The following is a 27,121-nucleotide window of genomic DNA, read 5'->3' as shown; positions in this document are numbered from 1 at the left end:
TCTTTGAAGAGGTCCTCGCATCTCTTTAGGATCTGTTCTTGTTCATACATTGCAAATATGTACTTTTATGTCCACAAGGAAGGCATTAGTACCGTTGAGAAGGGCAATGTCAACTAGGACCTGGAAAATACAAAGTCGGCAGACTGTAAGAATTGTACTCAGACTGTATGCCATCTACCTTTTGAAGAAAATTTTGAACCTTTGAGGTTCAAAATATTGGGGGTTCTGATGAGCTTTCTTCTTTCTTTCTTTTTTTCTTTTTTTTTTTTTTTTTTTTTTTTTTTCTATTTGCAAATCATGGCTTCCTGATCCTAAGGAAAAAAACCTCAAAGGCAAGACTCAACAGGCTTCCTGGACATCAAATAGTTCGTACAAAACAACGTTCTGATGATTTGCATGTAAATAAATCAGAAACATATGAATTTTAAACTGCTCTTGGAATACATATGGGTTGAAAAATAGAGAGAAGTGCTGAGGAAATGTGTTTCGGGTTTTGCTGAGCCCATGACATTTGAAAAAATAGTATGAGACACTGAACAAACACAAACCACGGCTTGGCTTCCCCAGTTCAATGGCAAATCAGTTTGCCATGTGCCTAAATGCGAGCCACCTTTGGTGTGCTCCTCCACACTTAGTTACCTGCAGTTTAAATTTCTTTTTTTTTTTTTCAATGAGAAGCTCAAAAATAGCATCACATTTCAAGGAAATGCAAATCTTAGCATTTTCTGACCCAGTTGGTTCACGTCAGACTATTTTAGAAAATACCACAGATCACCTTAGGAGCAGTCATACTGGTACGGCCCTCTTTGGTGTGACTGGAGAGGAAGAGAAGAAAAGCATCCTTATTAAGAAACTGGCCCTGAAATTGAGGCTGCCTATTAAATCAAAGCGCTAAACCGCCGCAGGCAAAAACCTCATGAAGAAGAACAGGTCCCTCTCTTGGCATTATGGTGGGAGCCCCGCCAACCCCGCTGTACACTACCAAGCACAGATCATGACCTCGGCTCCTGATCTTTTTCACTGCTGAGGCCTGTGGCCTTGTAGGTAATGGAAGTTTGCTTTCCCTTTCCCACATCGCACTCAAGATAGCTAATAACAACATTAGGGAGTCTAAGTCCTGGGACAACTGCAGAGTTCTCAGAGCCTCCGTATCCTCTCTCCTTGATGTGTCGTTCCTTGGCATCTGGCTTTAACTACAGGAGCAGAGCACGTGGGAATTTAGGGAACAAAAAGAGCCAGGGCTTCAGGCTTCTCCCACTGAGAGTAAGTCATTGACGTGCACTTGGATGGCATCCTCTATCCATTCTTTGGACCAGCGCTGTCACCTGAGGTTATCCGTTTGAAATTAGAGAGAGATGGGAGATTTCATCTTCTCTATTTAGGAAAGCGTTACTTTGGTTGTTTAAGAAGACATTTTAATGTTCTTTTCCTAATTCCTTCACTCAAATGGTGGTAACAGGCTTGGATGCTAACTCTGAGCCAAGGGCTGAAATATGACTCTGAACAAGACAGACATGGGATAGACAAGTAAAGTGAGCTACATTTAGTCCGATAATGCATCGATGGGGGAGTTGAAGGTACAGGCTGTTGAAGGTACCCACAAGAAGGGTACCTATCCCCCATTTGGCCTGGAGGAAGTGAGGTCCACCGATGAATGGGAACTCAGCAGGCAAAATGCAAAGGTAATAATAACCAGATCAAGGGAGAGAATGGCATATACTGTTATCCAAAGGTAGTGCAGGAAGACTGGAGCTCATGGTGCACAGTAATAATAGTGAAAGATGGGACTGAAAAGGTAAACAGTGGCTAGATCATAAATTGCCTTGTGCACCCCATTAAAGGGTTCAGATTTTATCGTGACGTGATGAGGAGCCCTTCAAATGTATGTGCCCAAGATGTAATTGAATTTAAAAGTCCAGAGAGATGGGAGGAACAACAGGAAGACATAGTCACAGAAGCCAAGGAAAGCAGATTTGACTGGCAGGAGGAAATTGTCAACAGTGTCAGATGTTACTGAGAGTGAAAGTGACATTTGGCTGCAGCACCCAGGAGCTTTTGAGCAGTTTCATTGGAAGGGTGGGTATGGAAAAAAGATAAAGAAATGGCGAAAGTCCATGGCAAGATGCTTTTTCCATCATCATTGTCATCATCGTCATCACCATCATCAATGGAAAATCATCATCTTCCAGACAGAGAGACTGGTAGAAAGAATGAGCCACATACAACCCCGGGGATTGGAATGTATTGGGGAAAATAGACCATAAATATAAAGCAGAAGACAGCAACACAAGTTAGAAGACATGCAAAGGGTAAAATGAGCCTTACAGATCAATCAGATGAAGGAGGGATCTGGACATGGACAGATCCATGAAAGAATAGGAGGAATTAAGACGGCAGATGAAAGGGGAGAGTTATTTAAGTGGTGAGTGTAGCTTGAGGTTTTGTACTCTGTGTTATGCCTTCTTATCCCAGTCCAGTTTGGTTTTGAGTTCCCATTGAATGGAGATATTAGAAAACACCATCAAAGGTGATGTGTGGTCCTAACCTGCCTGTGTCTTCTGTTTGAGTTTCTCAATCTTTTTTGGAAAATTAAAGTCCTAGACTGACTCTCTGTTTGTTTTAGTTTCATGCAATCTTTATTTTTGAAATCTGGACACAGAAACTAAGGAACAGATATCACAAATATAGCACATCAGAGATTCCCATAAATTCTACATGGATGAGTTCCTTGAGAAATTTTGCACATTCAATGCTGGACATCTGTGAAACTGAAGCATAGTGTCTTTCACATCTGTGTAATCTCTATGTGACATCTTCTTCCTGGTATGAGGCCAGAGATTCACCCCCATTGTGCAGTACCTTAAAGAAGCCATTCATGATTCAGAGGACAGTTTTTCTCAACAAACATACCTGAAACACACTGCTGTAAGGCACTTCAGTGCCAGAAATCCGTGTAAGCTTTGTAAGTGCGGGAAAGAATTGGTCTTCTTTTACTTTGGCTGTTGCCCTTGTTTGTATAATAAATATTTATTGGGCACCTGCTGTAGGCAGTCATTTCACTGAATGTCCTCTGTATCACACCCTCTTTTCCCTAAGGAGCCCACAGTATTTTATGGGAGGGAAGACCTGTATAATTCATAAAATTTACAAATTTCTAAAAGTAAAGTGCTGGGAAAGTTTAGAAGATGAAATATATTTGATCAAAACTTACTGAGCTCATTCTTTCCCCGAAGTTTTTTGGTCTATACTCCTGTCGATATGACTCCACTGGTTCCCATTCCCATTTGTAATTAATAGAGAAAGAGCTGAATAGGTTGTCTACGTATCAAGAAGTTTTCCATTAAAGAAAATGGACTCATCACCATCAAAAAATATTTTAAGCATCACTAGGGTGCCGAACATGCTGTACAAATTAGATACGTTGAGGTCCTTTTTTTTTTTTTTTCAGGGTGTTTTCTCAGAGCATGATCTGGTTTTATTTGCACCACATCTCCATGTAGCAGCAGATGTCATGATCTGTATTTTCCAAATGAATATTATAAGATTGAGAGAGCGGCTGAATGACCTACCGGTGGTCAGTTAATGAGTGGTAGAATCAAAACTGGAAAGATGGTCTCCATCGGGGACCATTATCTACAGCTGGTTAGCTCACTTAAGCTGTTTTGGCAATGAGGGAGAATCATAAGTTCATTTCCTTGATAGAATGAAGAAGATTGAATTTGGTGACAAAGAGATGATGAGTGACTGGTGAGAGAGCAGTTTTGGTAATGGCTGCATCATTTACCTACATTTTCCGACTAGCCTCTGATGACAAGGCTTACTGCTTAAGGCATATGGCCGATCGTTGGTCCTCTCTTCTCCTGGAATACCACCTCCCGGCAGATGGGTCCTCACTAATATTTTTTGTGAAGGATACATAAGTTATAGGCCTGCTACAGTGATTTTGTTTTGTTTTATTTTAATTGAGGTGAAATGTACGTAACATAAAATTAACCATTTTTAAATGGGCAATTCGTTGGTATTTGGTATATTCACAATGTTGAGCAACCCCTGCATCTGTCTTATTTCCAAAACATTTTCATCCCTCCTAACGGAAACCCCATATCCATTAAGTAGTTCCTTCCTATCCACCTGCGGCTGTGTTTTATAAACCTTTGATTTTATCATATACACAAACTTGCATATACATACATTCATCCTATATACATCTATCTGTCTGTCTGTCTGTCTATCTATCTACCTACCTACCTACCTAGAGATTGGAAAGTTCCTGACGGAGGATCTAATATGTCCTAATTATGTAAGCAAAGAAGTATATATTTAATGGATGTTTCTCCATCGGGAAAAGGAAAAAAGGAAACATCCCTTGCTTCTTTTTAAGCTTTCTGTATATTTCTCTTCAGTTCTCACCAGTTAGTAATTTATCAAGGAAGAAGAAAAAAGATAGTAATCAATTCTAAGCCTTTCATTATGTGAAACTGCTGTGTTCCTCTTCTTATAAGAGAAACTTTCTCATTACGTTCTTCAACATTGAGAATTTTAAACTGCTTCCCTTATCTTAATAGTGAGCAATCATCTGGATTTTACATTTCTGTTTTGAAGATTCAAAATGATTGAACAAAGTAATTTATTTATAAAAGGTTTCATTTCTTGGCAAGGAATCAAAGGGGCATTCTTACTGTAATTTTTATTGTTAAAGAAATTACTATTGTTTATATTTATTTATACCTTTGTTATTCCAGAAAAATATTTGAAATAGCCAGTAGCAGAGCTTTAAACTGTATATCTTTAAAATTAAGAAGAACTAGATTGCATGCAAAAGTGTCTGGAATTTAAATATTAGAGAAAGTCAACTGAATTGTATTTTAAATGTGCTTGAAGATATGACCTATTTATTGTTGGTCACTTGGTCTTCTATTGCCCGGTCTTTAAGGTTTTTTTTTTTAATAACCCTAGCCTAATGGAATAATTTCCTTTACATTTCCTTTGCATAAACATTTAGTACAAACTATACTCACTTTCATACATTTTCTAGTTGATTGTTATACGTCTGAAATCTCCCAGCTAGCTTCTAATGAAAATTCTGGCCTCCTATTTTATTTTTTTACTTATTTTTATGTACCAAAGCATCTAGAAGCTCTGCTGTGAGTTAAGGCAGTGAAACATTGCTGGTTGATTTTACCTGAAAGTTTCCCCTGGGTATGGCGGAGGTGGGGGGGTGGGCAGGAATCTGAAGGGATAAAGAGAGGTGGCTGATTGGACAGACAGGTTGACAATTTGCATACTTCTCTTTTTTTTCATTTCGCTCTGTGCCACAGAGTTATACATTTGGTAATTATTTCATGCTTTTGTTTTTAGTTGAAAGTACTTAGGGCCATACGTTTTGACAGAAAAAAAAGATCATTTGTACTTTTTTCAGCTTTGTGAAAGGGAGGATGGGATAATAGCTTTACAGTGTACCATGGCAGTGATTCCTGTTCAAAACTTTACCAGATTGGAAACTCAATGTTCTTAACAATTCTCTTGGTAAGTAGAAGATGAAGGCATCTGTTTGAAGCACCCAGTGTTAAGTTTGCTGCTTCGAAGCCCAGCCTAGAATTCATCTTTAACTGTACTCAACGTTAGTAGATATCATTTACTAATATGAAAAATTGATCTCCAGAGTCTTTAGACCATAGGTGATTTGGAAGGATATTCTGATCAAGTGCTAACAACTCTGATCTGGGATTTGCAGTGAAAAGACCAAGGTTAAACAACAGGGTCCTACTACTGCAGAGCACAGGGAACTATATTCAATATCCTGTGATGAGCCATAATGGAAAAGAATAGGAAAAAGAATATATATATGCATAACTGAGTCACTTTGCCGTACAGCAGAAATTAACACAACATTGTAAATCAACTATATTTCAGTAAAATAAAAAAATTTTTTTTTTTTAAATTTCACACAATAATATATGAACAACAGCAACAAAAAAGACCTAGGTTATAACCTTTCTCCTGCTCTCCTAGAGTCATTTGACTACTGGGAAGAGAAGGTGCTCTCCCAGCTTCTGTCTCCTAATGTATAAGATGGGTGAGATAGTTGACCACCTGCGTAGGCGATCAGTCTCAAAGTGATTATTAAATAATGTAATGGATGTAGAAAGTCTTGGTAATTTAAAATACTTTGAAAATATCCACTTTTTATGATGATTAATCATAGAATTTCACCAAATTTCCTTTTATACAATTAAGTTCAAGGTCAAAGAAGGTGTATCTAGAGAAGTACATAACCCCTTTTGTGAATTGTGTTTTTTTTGAAATTTCCCCTTGTCCTAATATCTGTTAGAATCTTGCTCTCACTATCTTTCCCTTCTTGTTTGGGTCTCTGCTTTTGAAAGTGTGTCTTTCTGCTTTTGTCTGACACAGCCTTCTTCCTAGTCCCTCTTGCTTCCGGGAAGGAATGTGTACTTAGGAATGATGGCCCTTTGGCCGTCTGCGCTGTACAAACACAGCCCTAAAGACACTGGGATTGGAGAAATAGGAATGGCACATTTAGGGTTGCACAAGGTCAAAATATAAAGTAATCAGCATTTTTTCTCTGGTGCTGCTTTCCCTTCTGGTAAAGCCCTCTCTGTACCCTCATCCCCTCTTCACTTCCCTCTCATTCTTAAAAATTAGTTCCTGGGAAAAGATTAGAGACCTTATCACATCAAAGTGCAATAACTGCTAACAGACTATACAAGCATTTCCCAAGATGGGGGATGATTGGAGGTGTGTTGAAAAGTGGGTTTGTGACGTGGAATTATTTCCAGGGAAGTAGACTTGTACCTCCTGTAGTATTGTACGTTGACTAAGGTCTGCTGCCGTGGTATTAATTTGTTTACCCCAATAGTGACCCAACTTATTTGAGCTTAGATCCCTTTTTAAAAATCACACCTATTAACATCCCGTGAAGGATGTGAGCTCTAGTCCTCAGGCATCAACCTATGACCTTAGGTTCAAAGGGAAAAGGGCGGGAAATGGTCCTCTTAGAACCCTTCAATATGGATCGTTAGAGGTAATTGCCTCCACTTTCGAAAGACAGCTGAGCCCTAAAACACATCAAGAAGTGAAATGTACTAAAATCTATTTTGGCAGAACCAATGAATGTTTATCTTTCTCTGCGTTATGATGTTATTCTTAGTTTAACTTGTATCTTGTGTGCGATGCGTTTATTCATTCATTCATGTGTGCATTTAGTAACTACTGGGGCCTATTCTGTGCCAGGTACCATACACATACACACACACACACACACACACACACACAATCACACCTGCACATTTTTTCATAACACTTTTTTAAACTTTATTGTTTCTGTGATGGACCATCCTCAGCAGGCCTTCTTAGCCTTCAGCAGAGTATAGAAGAAACAACAATAATCAGCATCAGAATAAACCTAAAATTAATTTTCCTCTTTATTGTGGAATCATATAATTTATTTTCATCCTGAAAACATGCTGCCCTCATTCAGTTGATGAAACCATGTCATCAGAGGTCACAAAGCTATTTATTGGCAGATATAACCAACAGTATTTTGATGTTCCAATACCTCCTCATGACCCCATAGTTATCACCTAAAAAAAAAAGCAAACAGTTGGTAGTGAAAGAGGAAAAAATAGTATTGAGATGGGAGCTGATCCATTAGAAATAATTGATAGTCATGAATTTGATGTGACAGCTGAGATAGAGATATGAAATAATTTAGTTACATCTGTTTATGATTGAAGATAACTAGAAATAATAAATCACATTTTTCTTAACATTACCTTTAATTTCTAATGAACATTCAACAAATAAAAACTTGGAAACAACCTAGGTGTTCAAAACATATTAAAGAGATGTGATGGGCTTAATATCTACAGTCTTTTATCTGTGCTGATCCTAAGCCTGGTCAGGAAGCCGGTTCCCCTGTGAATAAGTAACATAAGGAATGTAACCAGGAAGAAGTCAGGTTTCACCTGGACCAAATTTTATGCAATTAAGTAAAGTATTCCAAGAGATCTTTAGCCAGGTGTAACTTAATCAATTTAAGGCCTTCTCAGGGAGGGCCAACGTGCTCAGAATGCTGGCAGTGGGCATTCCCGTGACACACCACATTGAAAGTAATAGCAAACATACAGTATCTGCTCCGTCAGTGCCAAGAGCAAGAGCAATGCAGGTGTAAAAAAAAAAAGACGCGTTCGGAGCCAGAGGCTGGTACACATAGACGGGACTGTAGTCACACTTCACATGAATGCCTTAAGTAATAGTGTTTCATCAGTTTAGTATATTGGGCTTCCCTGGGGTGGCACAGTGGTTAAGAATACACCTGCCAATGCAGGGGACACGGGTTCGATCCCTGGTCCGGGAAGATCCCACATGCCGTGGAGCAACTAAGCCCGAGTGCCACAACTACTGAGCCTGCGCTCTAGAGCCCGTGGGCCACAACTGCTGAACCCGCGCTCCATAACTACTGAAGCCCATGTGCCTAGAGCCCGTGCTCCGCAGGAGAACCCACTGCAATGAGGAGCCCACACACTGCACCGAAGAGTAGACCCCGCTCGCCACAACCAGAGAAAAGCCCGCACGCAGCAACGAAGACCCAACGCAGCCAAAAATAAAATAAATAAATATAAATAAATAAATTTATTTTTAAAAAAATAAATAAAAGTTGGGCAGAGATTTCTATTTAAAAAACAAGTTTAGTATATTGGTATTTAGTCAGCACTAAACTCCATGTAACTCTCAGCAGATTCTTTGCCTCTCTCTGTTTTTAGTGCTGTCAAACAAGAGTATCAGGTCCTGCTGCTACATGGCTCAGCTTCAGGTCTGAAAGACAGATGAACGGTCCTCCTTGTAGTAGAGTGCAAGAACTTTCTTTGCGCTCTGCTTACTGAGGTCATCTTGTGTTCTTCTCTTTGGGCCAAACAGCATTCTCAGCCCCTTGTCTGCTACATGGCCATAGAGTATGTAAAGGGGATCTAGAATTCTACAAATCTGGGTTTAGGTAGGCGTCTGTGACCACCTTGGAGAGAAGCCCCTTAGCGATCAAGAGATCATGTTAAAGCTCAAACTTCCAAACAAGATGACATGATTTTGAATGTCAGTTTTTCCACTTAACTAGCTATGTGACTTGGAGCAAGTTACTTAATATGTCTATGCCTCCAAATTCCTTCTGCGTAAAACTGGGATGATAAAACAATAGGGTTGTTGTCAAGACAAAATGAGGATATGTACAGTTTTGCTGGAATAGTGTCTGGCATGCCCTAAGTAAATTTAGTGTTAGCTATTTTTTATCACTGGCATCACTTTGTCATGCCAACAGTGACAAGAGCTTGGTCTGGCAGGCATTGAGACCAGATCCCTTTCCAGTTCTAGAGAGTGTTAAGTTATAATACCGTAATAAATTGTTTCTTTTCTTTGTTTTTAACTGTTAACTCCCTGCATATATCACTGAGATGGCTGCATGATAATATGTGAAAACAGCTTAAAATCTCAAACATTCTATATCTATGATATATCCCAATATCATATGTGTGATACATCTATGATATCATAACAGGGTGAGCCTAATCATACCTATCTTCGCAGTTTTGCTGCCTCATGTTTGCAGTGATAACACACTGATACTTGTAAAATAATGGGACACTATGTAGATTTAAATCACAGTAATATTGCTATACAATTATCAGTGGTTCTTAGTTGTTTTTTATTTTTAATTAAAGCAAAGTTTTTTTCCTTCCTTGTAAATTTTTAAGCTACACAGACTCTTTTTTAATAGGTTGAAATTTAGAGATTTGAAAAATATACCGCAACTAGCTATATTTAAAAACATAACGCCTTTTAATTTGAAGAAGGGAAAGAACAAGGTAGAACTGTCTGGCCATAAAGAACGTCAGGGTTTTTTTGTAGCTCTTGCGGTTAATAATGGGTCCAGCTCACTTTTTTACTGTGTCATGGCCGAGCTTCCTGCAGGCTGAGCGTGCTGGTCGAAAGTGCATGGGCTACAGTCTGCCCATCCTGCGTGCTTACGTGCTTCTGATCCATTATAGATCATTCAGATCTCTGCTTCTCCTTTCTGTCGCTTTCTTTTGGGTCTTTTAATTTCTTTGAGTTACACAATTTGATAGATAGAGATGCAAAGAAGGGAATTAAAATTCTTACAATTTTACTACTTAACATAGAAAAGGAAATTTCGTGGCTGAGAAGGATAAAATTCTTGGCTGTAATTCACTTGTAGAGTTTAGCTTCAGATTTAATATATTCATGAACAGATAATCAAAACTCAGCTGATATTCGGAAGGGTAGAAAAGTTATATGTAGTATTTGTCATGGAGTGTTTGGATATATGCTCAAAATGACTTCTGTTCTAAATATATTACATACTCAAGGAATTTCTTTTGGGGGTTCATATCCATATTCTTTTTCATTTGTTTTTTGTGATGCACTACGGTAAAGTGAAGACAGGTCATTGCTGTTAGTAGAAATAAAATATGAATATCATATACATGAATGGTACATGTTATACATGTCTAGGTAATTGTGATTTTTTTTCAGACTACTAATAAAAATAGTTTGAGGAGTAAAACTCTTCTTATTGGGAGTTACTTTATGGCACTTAGAACTATTTATTTAATGCCTATAAAAGCTTCAAGTGATTGAGATGGAAATAAAAGCTTCACAATTGCAACAGATTACACCTCTGAATTTTTTTTCATGTATAATTAAATATCCATCTATTTGTCAATATACTGCAACATTTATGTGCTATCTCTAAACTTATTTCCTGTTTATGTGATAATAAGGCAAAGTGGCCTTTAACCATCATTTGGAAATGAAATAGGATCTTTTTCCATCAGCAAATATTCCTTGACTTGGTAATATATACTGAAAATATATCAGATGATTAATTTTTATTTCTGTAGTTGGTTTTTGTTTTTCTTTGCACTGTTGGGTTGTGTATTGCCTACTTTTTAATACTCCTGAGCATTATTCACTGCCTGTAAACCTTACGACAGCTTATTCAACTCTGTTACTTGTATCTGCTTATTAACCTTTTATGCCGTTTTACTACCCATTGGAATATTTAAGTTATAAAGTTAAAAAAGGCTTTAGGAAGGAGAGTGCCAGGAAGACTGGATGAGAAGTCAGGAGCCCTGGGCTCTCTCCAGGCCCTTGGGTAGGCATCACTGCCCTGTAGCCATTCGTTTCTCTTACTGTGACCCATGTCCTTCAAACAGTAAGAGTTGAGGTCCAGTCCAGATAGTTGCCTGAGTAGTGAGCTGATCCCCCTACAAGTACTTTTCCCCATTAGATGCTGGGAAGCATCCATGCGTATGCCTAGGTTTGTGAACATCAGTGGCACACCATAAACTTGGCATTTGAGTGTCTAACTGTCACAGTTTAGAATGTTTGTGAAATCTCCCAAGGTGTGAGCTACTAAGTCAGCCTCACCAGCACTTGGACATCTGAGGCATAATTGTGCTTTGCTATTTTCTACTCATTATGGAGCATACAGTAACTCTCTTTAAGGATCTGAAAGTCTCAATTACAGTGTTTCAGTTATTCTCAACTGGTTCCCTTTGGAAATTATTTATTCAGAGGGTACTTGCAGATCACAAAGAGGCAGTAATGTTAATGAATGTTAAAGGTCTACTGTACAGCCCAGTGGCTATCACCTAACCCCACTCAGTTACACACCTCATGATACACGATCTATAACCACTTCTCTTTAACCCCTCCAGTTCAGCTTCCCACTTTGGGAAGAAAGTAACCAACATATACTGGTTTTACTGTCAACATGCCTTATCACATTTTATTTTCTTAAAAGGTAATTATGAGATCCCACAAGAATATTTCTACTAAACCTTGGCCAAAGTACAGCCTTGTGTTCATAGCTAAAATATCTTTTCTTTTTTGCCTCTTAAGATCAAGAAATTGTATTTTAATGGAAAGAACATAGACTTTGATGACTAGTTCGAATCTTTCCTTTACCACTTGGTGAGTTTTTAACATGGAAAAGTGGGTTAACTTTCCTGAGTCACATTTGTCCAGATAATTAAAAAAAAAAATAGCACAACATTAACACAATTATCTGATTTTTTTGCATGCTTAATAAGTGCCAGCTATTATTCTAGTTGCGTTTATACACTTTATACCTTTTAACTCTCACAAGGATTTAGCATACCAGGCACTGTCATTCCCTCCTTACAGGCAAGAATCTGAAGACCAGAGAGGGTAAAGTAACAGGTCCAAGGTCGCCTAGCTCATAAAAGATGGAACTGGCACTTAGACCCAGGCTTGTCTGGGCCAGTGCATCTGACCTCTCTACCATCCTTCAGCTGTATGAAATAGGAATGATACTATTAATAATGTCCATCTTGTTTGATTTTTATGAGGATTAGAAATAATGTGTATGGAGCTCCTGGCAGAAAAGCTATTCCACAAGAGGCCCTGAACAAATGGTAATCACTGTTATTTTTTAAAATCTCCATAAGTGAAACTGACATGCCAAGACAGATAAAAATGAGCAGCTCAAAGGCAAGAGGTAGAACATGCATTCTGCTCCCTTCATTTTGTTCGTTGGTTTGTGTGTTTGCTTGGTTTTCTTCCTTTCTAGTAGACAGAGGTTCTATTTCAAAGAATGTGTCACATTGTTTCTCTGATGATGGCACAAATGATAATCAGAACATTGGTTGGAACAGCTAATGTGCCATAGTAATACATCTCAAATTACAACAAAAATTAAATCTGTAAAATGAGAACTTTTCGAATTTTTATTTATTCAGGGTTTACTGTTATCTAGAGCTTTGTTAAGCTCAGAATTTCTGTATTTGTGATTTTGTTTTAAATTCAGGACTGTAGGAGAAAAGATAATGGTGCTAACTTTGAATATTAACTAGCTATTAGTTTTCCATGAAGCTTTTTTTAAAAAAAATATTTATTTATTCATTCATTCCTTTATTTATGGCTACGTTGGGTCGTCGTTGCTGCACCCGGGCTTTCTCTAGTTGCACAGCGAGCGGGGCCTGCTCTTCGTTGTGGGTGCGCGGTCTTCTCATTGTGGTGGCTTCTCTTCTTGTGGAGCATGGGCTCTAGGCACGCGAGCTTCAGTCCTCGTGGCACATGGGCTCAGTAGTTGTGGCGTGCAGGCTCTAGAGTGCAGGCTCAGTAGTTGTGACGCACGGGCTTCGTTGCTCCGCGGCATGTGGGATCTTCCCGGCCCAGGGATCGAACCCGTGTCCCCTGCATTGGCAGGCAGATTCTTAACCACTGTGCCACCAGGGAAGCCCTTCCATGAAGCTTTTATTAAACAAATAGTTCACTTAAAGGGCTGTAGCCTTTGAGCTTGAGCCAAGTTTCCCCATTTCCAATTTTGCAACAAAAATTTCACACTTCTTTAGTTACTCTTGTGGCAGGAACTGGAATGCCAAAGGTCACCTTGATCTCAGATACCTTATCAGAAGAAAACTAAGCTTAGATTTTTGTTTCCCTTTAGTCTTTCCTCATGTTTCCTTGACAGAGTCACTTCAATACGCTACAGTACAAGCTGCAGTTTGGGATTTGTATTTCATTTTCCACTGGACTGATTTTCTTGTGTTAGTCATTTGAAGATATCTGGGGTGTTTGTTATTGTTCTGTTAAATAAAAAGCTATTTTCTTTATGTTATTGTTCTGTTAAATAAAAAGCTATTTTCTTTAACAAATGTGTAAGTCATCTTTCTGTTTACCTAGGGTATAATAATTCAAATTAAGTGGATGTGAGCTTTTCTTATTGAATTTAGTATCCCTATTAAATACCTTCTCGCAAACCGTACTTTCAAGTCCCTTGAGAGATTGGGAAAATAGTTGACTGAAATAAAATAATGAGGCAGCTTACTGGTCATCCAGGTTACTAAAAATTAAAGCATTGAGGATAAACTGAAGTGATCACTCTGTTTTCACAAATATCATCTTATACTTCCGCCAAGATTTTTAAAGAAAGTAACCATTAAGTAGTAGAAAATAAAGAATAATTGATAGTTGCCTATCTTGAACAGTTGCTTTGACCATTCCATTATTGAATCTTCTTATAACTAAAATGTGGGGGACAGGTTTGAGCTAAATCTTTGATTCCTTCTACTTTAAAAAATATAATAGTTCTATGTGATATTTATTTATATAAACAAATATATAGAGCACTTACCTTAAAAATAACTTCCGAATGAGAAAGATGAAGTATATGAATTAAGAGGGAATAACATTGTACCTGATCAGTTATAATATGAAGAAAATTTATAAAATATACAGAAATTGCCTTTTTTAAGAAGCTATAATCAGTGTTCAGTTTCTTGTTAACAAAGGGTTTCACCTTATCTAAAGAATCTTAATTTGGCTACACCAGAAAAATAGAAATTGTGTGGTATGATATAGCCTAAAAACTTTTTTAACCCCATAGATATTCTTTTTCATGCAGGCAGTATTTCTGAATTTGGGATAAGTGTGCTTATTCTCAGATCTTTGTGCTTGATCATAATTTACAGTCCAAGTAGCCTCCTTATACGAGCAAAATTACCAAAGATTTGTCTTTACCTCCCAAAAGAGGTATCAAATAATTCTACCCAAACCTGGGAAAAAGATGAATCTTGTTAGGTGCCATCAAATGGTATGTATTCGATGTACTTATATAATAATTATACTACAAGTTTAAGGGTGATGTAGTAGAATATGTAATTAAAATTATATATTATCCTAAAAGAATTTATTTTGATTGTTTTCAAATAGAAGGTGATTTAATAATATGGGAGAGTTTATTTTCAGTTTTAGAGTAAATATATTGATTTCTGAAATTTGGGAGTAATACATAGTATACTTAGCTTGTATTAATACTGATTGACCGGCAACCTGTCAGACTAATAGTCTGTAGGTATATTATAGTTGTTTGTGCTCATTCTGTCATTAGAATGAGATGATCTAATTTTCAATTTCCCCTTTCCCTAGAAGGTAATATTTTTTTCATCTTTTAGCCTAATCTCAAGACCTCTAATACATTTAGTAGTATTTTCCAAACTCTTGGTCAGTTGTATAATTCTCAAGGAAATACTGAGTTTTGCTTGATAAAACTTAGGGTATTGATTTGCTTTGGGATTCCTAAAGCAATCCTTTGTTTTATTCTTTATCCCTAAAAGATACTTGAAAAAGTTTTCCCCTTATCGTTAAGCCCTGTAGAAATAGAAGCAAGTAGCTGTTTACACATTTAAAATATGACTAAAATTTAAAAATCCAATGAAGTCTAGCCCAGGAAAAATATAGGGCTTAGATTCTTTCATGACTTAGGAAGAATCCTTGTTTTTTAAAGTGTGCAAGGGTTTTTCTGGTTTATTTTTGTTTTGTTCGGTCTCCAGGACCTCCCAATTTCAAGGGCACTGTGGGGCATATGTAGCATTTATTTGATGTATGCATGTGTATGCATATTTTCCCACATCTGTCTCTGTGGCCCTATCCTTTGTGAAATCCGAAACCTTGTATTAACGCTTAGTTCGTGATTCTTGGTGTTCTGAGAACAATTATATAATTTTTCTCAGGGTGTTTATTCCATGTGCGCTGTGAAAAAAAAAAAAATGGGAGTTATTTTTTGGTAACCCTGCAGTTGCCTTTTTTATTGGTGGATTTCTTTTTTCTTTTCCTGTGACCTGTGAATATCACCAGAGGTTCACTGCCAGTTTTGTGAGCCGCCCGCTTCAAATTGGAGGCAGGAAGGTATCCATTTTCATCAAGAGGATGACAGCGTTTCAGTCTCTCCGACCATCTGGAGAGAGGAACTTTTGGAGCAAAAGGAAACGGGGATTAAAAAAAAAATTATATTTAGCAGAAAAGGCAAGGGGGAAACCCAGTGAAAGTTAAACTATACCTTATGAATTTATGCTTTTCTACTGTGCTGTCTTCTTTAAAGCAAACATAAACAAGAAAATACACAAGCTATTTTTATAAAGGACTGGTTCCCCAGGTCTCCTGAGTATTAGTAAATGAACGTAAGTAAATTAGGATTTTGGCAGTTTTTAAGTGTATTGAACATACAAAGACAATAAGAACTATAAATGAGGGTTTTCCTCCCCCTTCCTGTGTACACACTGATTGTCGGGGGTCTGTGTAGATCTGGGCTTTTAATGGCCCTTTTCATGCATCTCTACAAAAAGCTAACACTATGGGAATTTAATATTCCAAGATCTGTTTGTCACTTTCTGCGATCTGGAGAGTGCATTCATTTTATCTGTCTTTTTTGTCTCTCTGCCTCTCTTTCAATTTTAATTGAAAGGTAGACAAAACGGGAGAAGCTCGAGGCAGGTGTTTCTCTTTTTACCTTTTACATGCTCATGGGCCATTTGTGTTTAAAAAAAAAAAAAGAATGCTTAGGCTCCCAGGACAACCCTATGGGTATTATATAATATATTTACAACCAGACATAGTTCTCAATATTCTTGCCCGTAACTGGAAAATCTCACACCTGGTTTTCCACTCACACAAACCTACTCGGCCTTTGTTTGATTTTCTGTATTCGGAAAGGGGCAGTGTTTCCAGGGTTTGGTCAGATCTAGGATGGACGTGGTAGAAATTTTGCATTTTGTGCCTGCTTCTTGTAAAGTCATGGATCTGGAGATGCTTTGGTCCAGGCAGCAAGCAAAACTGAATGGGCTCTTGTTCCCCAGGTATATGCCCCGTCAGCCAGCACTGCCGACTACAACAGGGACTCGCCAGGCTACCCTTCCTCGAAACCAGCAGCCAGCACTTTCCCGAGCTCCTTCTTCATGCAAGGTAAGACGCCACCTCTTCCGAGGGGAGATCCACGGGTCTTTTCATGTCATATATGGGACAGAAGAGTGCTGATCTGTTACTCAGGAAATGGAATAGGAGGCAAGTAGAGCACACTGAAGGTCACGCTCTGTTTTAGGAATTGAATTCATTAAAAATAAATTAGTTAAAACTTCACTAAGACTTGTTTTCTAAGTGAAAGCCTCTTGAGAGATCATGAGTTAAGATTAGACTGGTTTGCTTACTTAGAACGGATTTTTCCTGGGGGATGGTCTTCCGTGACTGATCATTTCTGTGTCTTCACTTCCCGAGAAGAGTACGTTCGTATGTTTAGAAGAGCTTTGGTTCAGTGTGTATTTTAAGCATCCCGGATTTAGCCGCCTAGGAACAAATTACCCTCATATATACCTTTATATAAAAATGCTGGACACTTACAATCACTTTTCGGCCTTTTGGCTAAGATCAAGTTTAGTATCTGTTCTTATCAGTAAAAACGTTGGCCACTTATTAATTTATCGGTAAGAACAAGTGTCCCATTGAAGATGAAGTGACCTATCGAAAGTCAGGAATATTATTTCATTACACAGAAAAAGCTCTACTCCAACATACTGATAGATTGAGGGCCCAAGACCCAGCTTTTTTCCCCAGAAAAATATAGAAAATTACAGGTTTGTGGTAGATAAAGTGTATTTAATCCATTTAATTGTCCAGTGTATTTAATTCGGTGCACATGGATGTGTGTTCCCCGAGCTTATGATCTCACCCCTGGTAATACAGCTCTTTCTGCTGCTTAGAAAAGACCAAGATGGTTGAAAGGACAGCAGCTGCTTATGAGAGGAGACCGTCCAGAGGACACAGCTAAGGCTCCATTCCCTATACCCCCGGGACACTTATTGTCAAAATGTGATGATCTTGTTCCCAGGTTAATACTCTGAAATTCAGATATGGGATTCACCAAGAACCCCTGCATGCAAACTTTAACTCTTTTTGCATTGGCAAAGTGCCATGGGATTTCCTTCTTCGTGCTCCTCCCGGAAGGACCATGTCACGGGAAGGGGAGCCACTTGGGGCAGCAAGTCCCAGGGAGGTGGCTTGGCATCTCCCTTAGATTACGGTGGACATACCCAAAATCATTCTGTTTCAAAGGGATTTGTTTCCTTTCCCTTCAGAGTGTTAGCTCTTTTGAGTTGTTAGTTCACACGTGAAATTCCATGGAAAATCTATGAAATTGAATCGAATGGGTCCCTCGGGAATAGAGAGAATTGGTTCCACACGTAATGGAGCTCCTGTTGACCAGGGTCTTTTATCTTTGTGACCTGTCCTCGATGTCCCTTTCTCTCCAAGGGAACAGCAGGTATGTCACTTGGGTGTGTTCTGTGCCATGACAAAAGGTGTATCCCCTTCAGCTATAGATAGCAGCCACTTGGGCACCAGCGCCTCTCTTTTTTGACCAGTCAGAGAGAGTATGCTACCACTACCGGTGCTTATAGAGATTGCCAGCTCAAGGACTCATCACTCAAAGCTGAATTTCATTGAGAAAATTGACAGAAGGATAGGTTTCTTCTGTCTGCCTTCAGGAAGGTCACTTGCTTAAACCTTTCCACACTGCAAGGAAAGATTGAGTAAAGCAGTAGGCTCTTCTCCGTAGCAGACCACGCAAAGTATGGGGAACAAATTTGCTTTTCTGCATATGAATACCCAAGAAGCAAAAAAAAAAAAAAAAAAAAAATGTTTTTGGAGTTGACATTTATGATGAGCACAATTAATTGGCACACATCTAATTCTATTCTTTCAAACCCACATTATGCCAAGATCATGGGATGTGATAAATATTAATTTACTGTGAAAAGCATAATTTATGTAAAATGTGTATCTTTGTAAGTCTGCGTTGGGTAGAGGGTCTGTGTTCACAAATCCTAAATGTATTTCCATGTAGGGCATCGTGTCAGAATGTTTCGGAGACTCTTGTTCGGTGATAAGAGATTCTCAATTTATTTGCCATGCCTGTCCTCTCTTTGAAATGTCAGTGGTCTTAAACTTCATGTTTGAATTTAAGAGGACATCTGAACTTCCACAATCTCAGAGCTAAATCTGAAGTACATGAATAAGAACTTTTTAAAAAGTCCTCTGTGTTTACGTTACGATCACAGAATCAGTACGTCGTGATCCCGTTGCACGTCAGTGTCCTTCAGTAAGGGTGCACAGTGCCCTGAGAATGCAGGTCTCGAAGAAGATACAGTTCAGATGAAAGATAATTCAGAGACTGTCAGTAACATATTTTATTTATTTATTTATTTTAGTAGCATATTTTAAACCCACTATTGTGTGACCTCTTATCTTTAACTTTAGCTTCTACCTCCTAGTTAAAACTCTTTAGTTGTCAAAATCACAGACATGATTTTGCTTTCATAGTTCTTAAGACATCTCTAGATTATTCCTTCCTGCCCTGAAACCATTCCAGCTTTCTGAATTCTAACTTCTGGGGTGAAGAACTCAGGGAAAAACAAGGCTTTATGAAATACAGTGTCAGATTTAACTTGCCTACTGCCTACATTGTGAAAAGGCCTTTATTAAATAACGTGTAAGGTGAAAATAATCTTATTTTCAAGGGAGCAATGCCTTGCATACAATTAACACCTAGCTGATGGCCTTGTATATATCTGGCATTTAATAATTTTTGTTAGGGCTTCCCTGGTGGCGCAGTGGTTGAGAGTCCGCCTGCCGATGCGGGGGACGCGGGTTCGCGCCCCGGCCCGGGAAGATCCCACGTGCCTCGGAGCGGCTGGGCCCGTGAGCCGTGGCCGCTGGGCCTGCGCGTCCGGAGCCCGTGCTCCGCAACGGGAGAGGCCACGACAGTCAGAGGCCCGCGTACCACAAAAATAATAATAATAATAATTTTTCTTAAACTATAGAAAGAAAGAAAAATTGAACTGAGCAGTGACAGAGATGCTCTGCTCCCTTAATTTGAGAAACCCAGACCAAACAATAGCAATCTAGTAGTAACTTCGAGGCCAGGAGGCCCAGAGAGTAAAAAAAATCTGTAGGAATATTTTTAATGTGGTGTTAGTAAAAGATTAACTTGGTATTAAAAGATACTTCATATAATTTCCATATAATTTTAAACCTCTTTTTAACTCACAGTTTTATAAAATCTAGAGCCTCTCAAAATTGTCCTTACCATAATATCTACCTTATGACATGTGTGTACCCTTTCAATTGCTACTGAAGGCTTAAGATAGCTATATAACTATATACCAAAATACAAACATTTAAAAAGAAGTCAAAAACTCAGAACTATATACATGAGATTCCTCTTCCCTACATACCAGAATGTAATTCCAACTTTAATTCCGTCTACTCTGTATGTCACAAAAATGAAATCCAATCTGAAATCAGAGATGTTCTTTTTCATTATTACTTATTTCTTTATATGCTCTCAAAACTTGTATGCTTGCCAACCCTGTAATATCTCAGGTATTTTATTTTCACCCCAAAATGTAGGAACAGTTTAATTTTTTAGTTGGTTTTCATAGAAAAAAAAAAAAAGGAGACTTCTAAGAAATGTTTTCTTTAGCATTAGCTACCTTGCTGTCTTGACATAGTTCTATGTAGAAATATGTTCTGTTCTTTTACAGTTAAATTTTTACTAAGAACCCTTTAACTCTGTTAAATATTTATATTTGTTTGGCAGTATAGAGCCACTTGGGAAAAAATAATGAGACTGTCTTCTGATATAATCAGCTCACCAACACAAAGATGAATATACAACAGGCAGTCATTTTCCAGGATATGAAAACACCCTACTCTATAAGACAAGGCTGAATGCCTCAGAAAAGTCATGGTTTTCTTTGTCCTTTACAGATGGCCATCACAGCAGTGACCCTTGGAGCTCCTCCAGTGGGATGAATCAGCCTGGCTATGGAGGAATGTTGGGCAATTCTTCTCATATTCCACAGTCTAGCAGCTACTGCAGCCTGCATCCACATGAACGTTTGGTAAGGCAGACTCACTTGGTAATGGGGACAACACAGCTAGTTTATTAAATCTCACCCTGTCTTTGCGTGCACGTACACATGGACTCTATCAATGAATGTAAAAATGGCACACACCCGTTATTCTTAGAGTTGTATTGTTTCTGCAATCAAAGACATAAACTCAATCAGATCACTTTCATAAGCCATATTCTCTTTGTCGCTGTTCTTCTGTTTATCGCGTTTTGTTCTGTGCTTTCTTTATCACAGTGTCATCTTCCCTTGGTACATAAATACATATTGTATTTGAGTTGCAGAATTTTAGCTGTGGCGGTTCCTTGGGGTTGGTTTTTTTTTTTTTTTTTTTTTTGGTTTTTGGTTTTTGGTTTTTGGTTTTTGGTGGGGTTTTTTGCTATCTGTAGTACTGAAGGATATACTGCAGAGGGCAGAGTGATAACCAGTGGACTTTGAAAGTAGGTGATAACACATCTCCCACGGGCATTTCCATTTCCCCTTGACCGGCTTCTGTAGCTGGTGACAGCTTTGAACTCTTGTACCACAGCTGAAGGGAAGCGTTCATGTTTCCTATACGCTCCCATCAGTAACAGCAACCATGGGGTTTCTATTTAGATCAGATTCGCAATTTTCAGTATTTTAGCTATACTTCCATACCCTCCAATACTATACTCATCCATCCTAGTACGTGTCTTTATTCTGGAGGAAGCAACGCATCAGATGTTTTTCTAACCTCAAAAACTACCACAGCCCAGAATCCACTGATGAACTTAAATCTATCGCTAAATGGAGGAAAGAGTACTTCTAGATCATGAGTCAGGTTTGGGATGCAGATAATATGGGACCAAGTCTCTTGCTCAGTAAAATGGCTTTTAAAAATGTATGAACCTCTAATCCTCTAAATGCAAAGGACTATGAAAAATCCAGTTAGTGGTACTTATATTACTACTCTCCATCTTGCGATGTGCTCCTTTTTCTTCTCCTAATACCCAGATTTATGTTTCTTTCTCTGTTCTAATATAGGAGATCGTACTTTCTGGATTTCTGTGGTCTTTATTCTCTTTTGCCCAGCCACCAGAGATATAGAAAAGGTGACATATCCTATTCTGATGACGGAAAACATCCCAGAGGTTAAGATTTCCGATATCCCTGCAAATATCAATTTAGTTAGTCCTAATGACAGAGACACTGGGAGGTCAGTTAGCTTATCCTCAAATGAGAGATAAATGATGGAGATGAAATTGGCCTTTTTTAAATCATCTCTCAAGTTTGAATGTGGAAATCACAAAGTATCTTAAATTTCAGCACATTTTCAATAAATAGCAGATGATTTACTTTCAAATTTCTTCTTCTCCCACTTCCTACTTAGAGTCACTAGCATGAAAACTTAAAGAAATAGCACTTATTATTATACTGGAATTTCTTCTTGGCTAACATTTTTATTTCGCCTCATCATTTTGAACTTCTCTAAAGAACCCATGATCAAAATTGTATGTGTCCTATGGGCAAGGAAAGTTTTGATTACAAATAAAAGACTTCGGCACTGTACTCTATGTTGGAATTTCCATTCGACATTTATTTTTCTTCGCTCCTATATTTCTTTCTTCCTTTCTCTATCATGCTCTAGAACTTCGACTTAGGTGATTTGATTTTTTATCCCAATCGAGCACTGCATGGGGGAAGCATGTTGAAAATGCACTCAAATGCACAGAAAATGTAATTTTAAAAAGGAAACCAGCTACACCCTTTTAGAAAAGGTTTGCTGAACCAAAGCAATATTATCAACCAGGAGGAAAGATCATTTTGAAGGAGTAACCCAATAGGTTGTATCAGGTGCTATATTTGTAATGTCATTTATCCATCTCAAAACAGTTTTCATTCTTAACATGATCAGTTAGCAGATCTTAGAGATGAGGGGTTTTGTTTTTCAGAAGGGCAAATGAGTTAGGTCTCTGGTAATGTATCCTGATGAATTTTCTCACTGATAGGGAAACTATTGAATGATTATATCTAGTAACCATTGTGATTTCAGTAGCTATTCAAAACTCTCTTGCTGAAGTGACTTCTAAAAATCTGATACTGATTGAGAATCATTTGAGTATACAGTAGGTGGTTAGTTACCTTTCACTTGAAAGTAATGGTAGTTCCTTAAAATTTTCATCTGGAGCTTTTGCCCAGTTCTATACTGAACAAAGGAATAGTTTGAGAAAAAGAAGAAAGCTTTCCTTGGATTACTTTGGGTGTAATTTGGCCAAATTAGTATGTCTCTGAAGGTAGCACATTTTAGAAACATTACTGCCTTTATCACTTTATACCGTGTTATAATAGAACATGTAATCACAAAGCTTAAAATCCACATACATCAGTAGCAACTGTCAAGTCACCCATTTTGATTCTTTAAATCCCCTTAACAGTTTCAGCCTCTACAGCAGTCCCACAGCTAATCACTACTGTGTCACAGATACACATGCAAAATCACTCATAAAAATGGAGTTGTGGTTAAGCTTTGGGATGGGTTTTTGTAGAAGACTTAAGTTTGGAATGACTTGGCAGAGTTCTTTTCAAAAATAGGATAGAGTCCCTGCAGTCTGGCATGGGTTAGGCATGGTCTTTGTACCACAGAGTGAAATAGTCCTGGGAGTCTGGAATTTTAATATAAAGGAAGTGCTGTTGTCTTTTATTGTTTGTAACGTAAACTCTTACTCCAGTGATTCTCACTGGGGGTGATTTTGCCCTACAGGGAACGTTTGGTAATCTCTGGAGACATTCTGGGACGTTACAACTCGGAGGGGCGTGGTGCGTATAGGTGCTGCTGGAATCTAACATACAGAGACCAGGGATTCGGGAAACATACTACAATGCATAGGAAGAACCCCCCTACACCCACACCTAACCCCTGCCAAGCAAAGAATGATCTGGCACAAAAGATCAACAGTGCCAAGATTGTGAAACCCTGCTCTAGCCCATAGTTCGACTACTTTATTCTTAGTATGTGCTAACAATTATATGTTCTACTTTGTTGAAACATTTTCAACACTTACTCTGTCAGTAGACTCCAAATACACTATAATTGGGTATCATAAGTAAAAATAAACAAATAGTGGGCATGTAAAACCATAACACTTTGTCATACTTCCCCTTTCCTTTGCCTTTGTGGCAAGCAGGGTAGACAGTATTAATAGCTGGAGTAAGAAAGACTAAGGGGGACGCTTATAGTTGATCCCTAAATACTCTTAAAGAGACATTATTCACATATCACTAATATTTTCTGTGGTGTTTTTATTACGTCTTTGAGTGACAGTAGTTGTCAAAATCCTTTTCTTTGTAAAATAGTTATAAAGCTCATTAACTTCTTTCAGCATCTGATTTTCTGTGAGTCTCTAAACATTATTGATTTACATGGATTGCATTGGTTTCCCCATTAAAATCTGTGGGGGAAGAACTTTTCTGTCTACTCTCTGAACCCAGCAGTAACCCTTTGTCAAATCCTGAATTACTGCCCATTTTACACCACGTTGAAAGGGTCTAAAAATTCTCACTGATGCAGTAATCTTCTTCCTGTCTCATCCTGTCATTATTGTAGTTATTTAACTATTTTTCAAAATGCTTTTTCCTCTGTTTTGATTTTTGCAAGCTTGGGACTGATTTGTAAGGTTTCTCTATTCTTCAGAAAATCAGCGTGGAATAGGACTGGGTAGAAATGAAATCAAACCATCTTTTTTACTTTTCTTTTTCTTTTTCCATAGTCTGTTTCTTTTTTCCACATTATTATAGTCTTTAGCTCTCAAGCAGAAATGGCTCTTCTAAGTTTGGTCTTCCATGGCTTATCCAGTTTTTTAGGTCAGTTGTACTATGGAATGGGCCCACTCTATCATTCTTTGGAGAAAATTTCGTGGACTACTTGGGGTATTCTGTAAGTGCCAAGTAGAAATGAGTTTAACAGGTGGCCTAAGGAATTTTTGGTCAAGCAAAGATGTCCATGAAATTTAAAAGTTTGAAAGGCATTCTTGGGAACTTGGAATGGTTTAAGGGCATCATCCCAGCTTTCTCACTGAAGTTGTCCTTTCCGTTGGACTCTTTGGAGTGCGCAGAGGTAATATTTTCAAAGGCGTCTGCCGTGTCATTGGCGAACTGACTCCAAAACGTAGATTCATTTTCTTAACTGTTTAGTTGTCTCTCAAACAGGTAGCATTTCAGCCCACTATTTATTGAACACGAGCTGGTAACCATTTGTTCTTTGTTCTTTGTTCTTTGTTCATAGGATGAGTGTGTTTAGCACTCAGCCACAGGTTGTGGGATGCGGAGCTATGAGCGCTCTATTCCCTCCCCTTGAAGAGTTTACAGTTTCGGTGGAAATGCTCTTGAAAGAGAAAGCATGGAAAAGCAACATTTAATTAAGTGTTTAATGGTGCAGTGCAGAATGTAAATGCATTTAGGGATTCAAAGAGACGAGATTATGAAAGAGTTGGAAGTAGAAAGGGACCCTCAAGGAAGAGATAGAACCCAAGATGGGCCTCACGAAATAACTAGGGGATCCCAAGACACAGGGTGTCCACGCTTTAATCACCCCTGACTTTCAGCATCATATTCAATCTAATTTCAGCAGAATCTCCAATAATGATACAATAAAGATCCATAGCCCATTAATATACTACATATAAAGAAAAAGTATTATATTTTAACTTAAATATTTTTCCTTTACATGTCTGTAATACATTCAAATGCCTATGAGAATAACTTTTTAAGCTACTTTTTTTGGTCATGAAAAAGAAAATAGCTCCATTTTTGTAAAATAACGATGTTTTTGTAAATAACCGTGTTTCTGTTAGTGATCTGCTGATTGTACAGCACTTACAGGCACTGTACAATCTGCTGATTGTACAGCACTTATAGGCACTTTTCTTGGGGTGAGATGCCCCAAGACAACTAGTATGATAGTCGAACCCAAAGCTAAGCCTTAAAGTAAATGATTCTGTAAAAGATGATGTTCTTTTTTCATGGTCATCTCTATGGCGTGTTGCTAAGGGAGAGGACCTATAAAGACAGAAGTAAAATAAGTCATTCTCTGTTGGTTTGTCCCAGTGTAATTCAACATAGTCATTGATGTAAGGCTTTATGTATTAATGCTTTAGAGAGATATTTGATCATTACTGCTTTTAAAATTTTTCATTTACCATTTTGTTCTTGCTGGAGTTCAGAAAGATGATCCAGTTTGGCGGGAATAAGATTTGAGACTGGTTATTCTTGGTCAGTTCGTCTTCAGAAGGTCAGGATGCAGTGTGATGTAAACGCCTGTGGGTCATGGTGGTGTTTTATTTATTATATTACGGAATCTTTCTCACTTGATCAATAAGCCATACAGAAAAATAATAGTGGTGGTGGTCTTTTATGTTGCTGAAGTCCTAGACATGCTTTTAAGCAGTAATTTTTATATTTAGAGATCGTGATCATTTCTCAAGGTCCAGCATTGCCATTATATTCCTCCAGATTTGATGCAAACCCAAACCAACTATGTCTTTGTATTTTATTATTTGAAAAATGAAAGCTGTCAGAGCTAAGCAAGATGTATTCTTGGATATTTTGAAATTCCGAGGGCTGTCTCCATTGCAAAGCGAAGAGTTCTGAAGGAAGTGTTGGAAAACTAATCCACTAGATGTTTTGTGATTAAATATGGCCTCCTTTTTCTGCTTCTTGCCACAGAGCTATCCATCACACTCCTCAGCAGACATCAATTCCAGTCTTCCTCCGATGTCCACTTTCCACCGTAGTGGTACAAACCATTACAGCACCTCGTCCTGTACACCTCCTGCCAACGGAACAGACAGTATAATGGGTGAGTCTTGGAAACACCAGTTCTGTTGCTGACAACCAGTGTCAGGGTTTAATAATCAAGGACCTCTCCCCACCCCATCACTGAACAGTAATCAGGCAATGAATTTTTTTTTTTTTTTTTTTTGCGGTACGCGGGCCTCTCACTGTTGCGGCCTCTCCCGTTGCGGAGCACAGGCTCCGGACGCGCAGGCTCAGCGGGCACGGCTCACGGGCCCAGCCGCTCCGCGGCACGAGGGATCCTCCCGGACTGGGGCGCGAACCCGTGTCCCCTGCATCGGCAGGCGGACTCTCAACCACTGCGCCACCAGGGAAGCCCCAAGCAATGAATTTTTATCACATAACCAAATGAACAGACAAATGAACCAAACACAAATTGTCACTGGCTTGACTGTAATCACTTTTTTTGCCCCAAGAAACTGAAATTGGCCACTTTCTCCATTGTGAGTGATTAGATCGAATAAAGGTTTAAATAGACCAAAACTACCTTGCTTCTCACACTCTCAAACAGC

General features: G+C 38.4%; 1 protein-coding gene and 1 pseudogene across 26 annotated transcripts in view; both read left to right on the top strand.

The window, feature by feature from the left end:
• Positions 1 to 27,121, top strand: part of TCF4 (transcription factor 4) — a 363,640-nt gene that overhangs the window by 289,726 nt on the left and 46,793 nt on the right. For all 26 annotated transcript variants that reach the window (XM_007124266.4, XM_007124275.4, XM_007124267.4 and 23 more), the window contains 3 exons: positions 16,692 to 16,797; positions 20,656 to 20,789; positions 26,481 to 26,613. In XM_007124266.4, the coding sequence (XP_007124328.1) occupies positions 16,692 to 16,797; positions 20,656 to 20,789; positions 26,481 to 26,613 (373 nt within the window). The remainder of the gene's footprint in view (positions 1 to 16,691; positions 16,798 to 20,655; positions 20,790 to 26,480; positions 26,614 to 27,121) is intronic.
• Positions 17,231 to 17,351, top strand: LOC112067166 (uncharacterized; annotated as a pseudogene).

The sequence above is a fragment of the Physeter macrocephalus genome, chromosome 19 (assembly GCF_002837175.3).
Source record: "Physeter macrocephalus isolate SW-GA chromosome 19, ASM283717v5, whole genome shotgun sequence".
Lineage (NCBI taxonomy): Eukaryota > Metazoa > Chordata > Mammalia > Artiodactyla > Physeteridae > Physeter > Physeter macrocephalus.
Note: the sequence above shows the minus strand (reverse complement) of the source record. Positions and strands in the feature narration are given on the sequence as shown.